This window comes from Sprattus sprattus (genome assembly GCF_963457725.1).
Source record: "Sprattus sprattus genome assembly, chromosome: 3".
In the NCBI taxonomy this organism is placed as follows: Eukaryota; Metazoa; Chordata; class Actinopteri; order Clupeiformes; family Clupeidae; genus Sprattus; species Sprattus sprattus.
In genome coordinates, this window is record NC_137922.1 from 5,428,905 (window position 1) to 5,434,904 (window position 6,000).

A 6,000-nucleotide genomic window follows, 5' to 3' on the forward strand; every position below is an offset into this window, starting at 1 on the left:
TTTGTTTTATGTGAATGTACACCAACTGGCCTGTAGGTGGACAATTAGACAACAAATGACAATATATACATTTACCATTGGCCAAACATAAGAGATGTTAAGGGAATGTCTGCTTTTGATGGGTGTGTGAACAGTTTTAAATAGATAGTACAATTCTGAAAACAACATATTGTGTTTGGGTCAATTCAACTTTTCTTAACAACTTTATGTGACCTATTTTAACAAACTACATTGCCAAAGAAAAATATACCGAAACAATCCACAAAAAAGTAGTACACAAAACATTACATAACCAAATCATCAAAATCTATCACAAATAATTCCTTTAAAACATAAAAATGAAACACAAACCAATTTACACACACAAAACACATAAAAACACACAAACACACTGACAACCATGACCCATTCTGTGCCAAAACCTACTGAACAGTTCGGCGGTCATATTTTGTAACGCTTTGCATTACGTCTAGTCTTTAACTATATCCTTTTCAGGTGTGCCGTAATCTCCTCTATTCCTGGTGGGTTTTCCGAGACCTTTGAGTGTAATGGGATGGAGGGACGCTATGTTACCGTGGTGATTCCCGGACGTGCAGAGTACCTGACGCTGTGTGAAGTGGAGGTATATGGATCACCGCTGGACTAAAGCCCAGGGAAACAGCGCATATGATGGATAACTTTGACAATTCTCAAAACACAGCAAATGTATTGTGCTGAATATGTCATGGGCAACACTGCCATTTATAAAAATGGAATCTCTTCATATTACTTAAAAAACAGAATTTCTGGTAAACGTAACAGAGATAATATTTAAATATGATTAGCTGTTGGAAAAAAATCAACCATTTTTACAATGAGTGCAATTGCCCTAATATTGCATGAATAGAACGTTGGAGTTGCCACCAGTATAAACCAGTTTGCCCTGTGTTGTAAAAGGTTGATCGAAAACTAGCAATCTAACTAACTTACATTAGCATATTAACTTATTTCTTTTGGTGAAATAGTTGGCACACCACAAAAAAGTGGTAAATTGATGCACGCAGTTGGATTAATTCAAGCCTGAAAGTATTGACAAAATGTAAGAGAACAGAGATCAGTATAGTATTAGTATCAGTATGGAGCAATGTTTCTAGTGTGAATAAATGTATGACAGTTGTGGCTGTAAGACTTATAGGACGCTCACTTCAAGTGGAGGTAGACATTATACAATTCAATTTGTCAACTGTCCTGAGTTTTTGATTGAAGTAAACCTTTTGTTGCCAACTGCACTGTACTTCTAGTCGTTTCAGGCCTGCCTTTGGGAAGACGAGTTGTCTGAAAGGTGACTCTCACTTCTTCCCTCAGTTTGTCATGTCAGTTGTTGTCTATTTGTTTCCCTTCCTACTGGGAGTCTGAGCTCTGTCCCTCTCAAGTAGTGTGTAGTTAAGTTATGAACTGTTCTGCAAAAATAATAAGAACAACTGTCCTTACAGTAAAGTTTACCTCACATCTGGTGGGGCCACCAGATAGCGCAAAGAGCAGTTTTCAGTTCCTTAGCTTCTAGAAATCCACCTGTGGCCCACATCCCTTGTATCACCTGTAAACAAACCAGTAGTGGAGTGTTTATTTAAGCTGGATAACAACTTTTAGTCTGAGGTAAGCATTGATTACCTGTGTCCATGTCACAGAGTGTGTCTGTTGAGTTTCTCAGTTTTTTTTGGTTGGACCTTTTGTGTGAAAGTTGGAATATCTTTAGATTGGAAAACTGCTGCCTAAACTTTTTAATAAAAGAGTAAACTGACTTTTGCCCGAATTGTGACGCATTATGCGCTTCTTGCTCTGAAATGTTTCTGGCAGAGGGGTGTTCCTGGTGTGCACAGATGAAGGGGATGGTATGGGACATTTCTTTACACACACATTTTGAATGATTAAAGGCAAGCCTTTACATCTTACACACTTTATATGATTATTCAGTGATTATTACATTATGGATTTCAGACAATTCAGTGATCCAATGACTGTCTCCTAGGTCTGCAATGGTTGATTTGTGTTGTCTGTTGCAGCATTACTGGGCTTTAGTCTAGTGGTGATCCATGCACTCAACTCTCCCAAACCTATTTGCAATATTATGCACTTGGCAAAGAAAACCTAATTGGCTGGTAACCCAACACACCACCTACACTGGGTAAATGTCTCCTACCTTTTTTGACGCAGTTGCCAACCCTAAACTCAGTTCCATTCAGTCCACTCCCTATTTCCTCAACAGATCAGCTCCCCACTAGGAGGTGTCATGATAAGCAGTGTGTGTGCAGGGGCTCAGGTATCCGTGGGAATCTCGGTCACCATCTATGGCATTATGCTGGATGAGTAATAAAACTAAATTTGATTCATCCATCAGACTCTTTTGCTTTTTCACTAAGAATAACATTGTGAGAAACAGGGAGGACATATTTTGATAATCTGACGAGATGCCTATATTATCTTTTCATTTGTTGTATGAGCGTTTGGATATTTACTGCAGTGAAATATTCCCTCTTCAGATCAAACCCATGCTGTGGAGTCTACATACACATTATATACACTAATTTAGCCAACATGATTTACACTAATTTAACCAACATTAATATGAAAACCAATACAATATATCAAACAGTCATATACTGTTTTGTCTAGGGCTGGGGGTAAACGATTATTTTCAAAACGATTAATCTGGCGATTATTTTATCGAATAGTCGACTAATCTATCGACTAATTGGACGATTAGTCTAACGATTATTTTTCTGTTGCTCGATTAAAACCATAATGTATCTCAAATAAATACCCCAAAAAATCTTAATAATATACTTTAATGAGCACCGTTTTGCACAGCAAAAGTCCAACAATGCATTTCATGTTTATCTAGAGTTCACAGTAAAAATGTTTGGTACTCAAATGAGCCCTATCACATTTGGATGTGGTGCTCATTCATTTAAATGTTTTCAGTGCTTATAAAAACATTCATTCATTGATGAGCACTGCGCACCACCTTATGTGCAGCACTGTCCTGGACATTGCTTGGCTGCATTAGTTGACATTGGCGATCTAACGTGGTAGTGAATCATGATACATACTATAAGCTGGCCAACGTTAGTCTAATGTTATGTGTTTGACTCGTAAATGACCACAGCATGAGTTAGCTCTCTGTGCCGTTTGTTGGTGCTTGGTTGGCGTGTTCTGCAGCCGTAAGTTAACGTTTACTAAACTGACACAGCAGTCTAGCCGTTGCCGCTATAGTAGCTAGCTAACGTAACTACTAGCAACCAAGCACGAATAAACTGCACGGAGAGCTAAGAAGATAGTTAGCTAGCACCACCGAAGTGCGCAGAGCTCAAGCTACACAACACACTGAACAAACGTTAAATACGAGAGACAATAGGGTGCGTTTGAGAATGGAGATAGAAACGCACCCCATTGTCTCTCGTGAAGGGGACAATAAGTAACGTTGGTTACATTAATTTAACGTTTGTTCAGTGTGTTGTGTAGCTTGAGCTCTGCGCACTTCGGTGGTGCTAGCAAACTATCTTCTTAGCCCTCTGTGCAGTTTGTTCGTGCTTGGTTGCTAGTAGTTAACGTTAGCTAGCTACTAGTGTGTCAGTTTAGTTAACGTTAACTTACGGCTGCAGAACACGGCAACTAAGCATGAACAAACGGCACAGAGAGCTAAGTCATGGTGTTGGTCAGCTTATAGTATCATGATTCACTACGTTAGATCGCCAATATCAACTAATGGCGCCAAGCAATTCCCTGGGTTTCTGCTCTCTCAGTCCTTGCGCAATGTTTGTTTCTGTTTGGGTCAACCACGTGTATGTGGCGAAGCGTCGACGTAAAAATATGGCGTCGACGTAATTTTGAAATCGACGCGTCGACATCATCGACGCATCGCTACAGCACTAGTTTTGTCATATTTATATTTTGCAGTTTCTATGCAGTTTTTCTTTTGGATATCTGACATGTCATGACACAATGGATGAAAGGTGCAATGGAACTCCTCTCTAACAAACTATGGCAGCTCTATTAAATAATGCCATTTTGAATCATGAAGGGTATCTGTGGACACAACCGAAGATCACTGTGTGACTGCATGTTTGAACCATCTTCTTGCCATTACATTTGTGACATACATGACAGTGCGCACATAACAGTAGACACATACTTGACAGTAAAACATATTAGCACTTTTAAGTCTTATAAGCACTTTCAACTATAAAGTCAAAGGAAAAGGGTACAGCAAACAAAAAACATGTGTAGAGTTCTCTGGTTCAATTTCTTGATATGGTCAGAACATATATCAATGCACTTAGATGGGTCCAGTGATTCCACCTAGGCTTTTCATGTGTTTTAACACCAGACCCCTCAATCAAGTAACATCATATTAAAAGCACATTTAAAAGGACCTTACAATCATTGTAGTGTTTCCAGGATATCCTTATTTAATTGCTTTCCATTCAATTATGCAATCTATGAAAGTCAGACTTACTTTAGGGTGAATTCATTTTGATCAACTCACTATTTTCTTTTTGCACCTGTGGTATCTGATGAATTAAAGAGAATGGGTAACTCACAGAGATTCAAGGTCGCACATATTCTGAAGACACTGAGCAAGGCTGGAAATCCAGCTGATGTGACTTCCTTTATTGTCTGTATGCTTCTTGTTGGAACAGTGTTCCGTTTTCATGCACCATGTATATGTCATGGTTAATGTGTATTAACAATAAAAATGTACATTTCCAAGAACATAAATATATTTCTTGACTGACTATGACAGTGAATGTGTGTGTGTGTGTGTGTGTGTGTGTGTGTGTGTGTGTGTTTGTGTGTGTGTGAGTGTGTGTGTTTGTATTGGGGATTTTGGACCTCTGAAATAAAATTCTTTCCTTAGGCCTAGAAAAAAAATATTGTGTTTCATGTTTCAACCCTGAAAAAATTAGGGTAGGTAGGTAGGGATTATCTTTTTTTTTTTTTTTTTTTACAATTGTGATGGACCGAGCCCCACGGTAACCATCTATCCGTGGGTATGGCCACAAGCTCAGAGTCAGAGTAAAGTTTTCCAGTTTTTTTTGGTTTATCATTTTTCAAAAGTTCAAGTATCCAAAAGTAATTTCACAAACTCATTAATTTCATTCCATCAGGCATTCACAAATCTCTTATTTCCACAACCCATATAGAACCACAGACAGCAATTATTTTATTAGTTTAACGCTGAAACTATGTGTCAGATTTCATTTTCATATCCAATTTGAAATCTCTATCTGTCTGCAATACCGCTCGCGGCCACTACGCAACTTCGGCGCTCTCACACTTGCCATAATAATAGAAAGCACATGCAGCATCTACTGTTTGGGCAAACCTGGATACAGCAGGGCTGTTAACGATGTGTTTTTCGCCTGGAAGTCTCTAGAAATCTGGCACCTTATTCAATTTCAATTTCAATTTAAGAATCCTCCTGAGAACACTTCAGCTGTGTTCAGAGATATTTTTTTGCAATGGTCTTCCGAAGTCCGTAAGAAAACGAAAACACATTTTTTTTTTTTAGATCGGCCCACCCCCTAAAAAAGTTTAGGGTCGGCAGTTTTTTTTAGGGTCGGTCGGGAAACAGGAAACACAATTTTTTTTTCCCTAGGCCTTATTACCCTTGGTGTTTATCTGATCAAAATAGCTAACTGATTATCTAGATACTCAGACAAATTGTTGTTGAGGTCCTTAAGCATGGCAGAACTTTGCTACTATTATCTCTTTCATTCACTACTTGTTTCCTGTTTTTGAAAACCATATTTACAAGCAATCTCAATTAAGAAGGACTTGTTAATGGCTGATGGGGTAACATAGGTCAGAAGGCGTCTAAGCCATATGACACATCAATACTTCTCCAGAGGACAACAACAACTGAAATATTCTGAAGTGGACTGAGTGTTTATTTATAGTGATTTTAGGAGTTTTACCAGGATAAATCAGTCATCAAGCTCAGTGTGCATGTGTGTGTGC

General features: G+C 38.5%; 1 protein-coding gene across 1 annotated transcript in view; it reads left to right on the forward strand.

Annotated features, from left to right (window-relative positions):
• LOC308362098 (uncharacterized protein) overlaps window positions 1–646 on the forward strand; it is a gene marked incomplete at both ends in the record, with an annotated part of 32,073 nt that extends 31,427 nt beyond the window's left edge. Inside the window, one exon of the mRNA XM_080834591.1 lies at window positions 496–646. Coding sequence (XP_080690717.1) covers window positions 496–646 — 151 coding nt within the window. The remainder of the gene's footprint in view (window positions 1–495) is intronic.
• Between the last annotated feature and the right edge of the window lie 5,354 nt (window positions 647–6,000).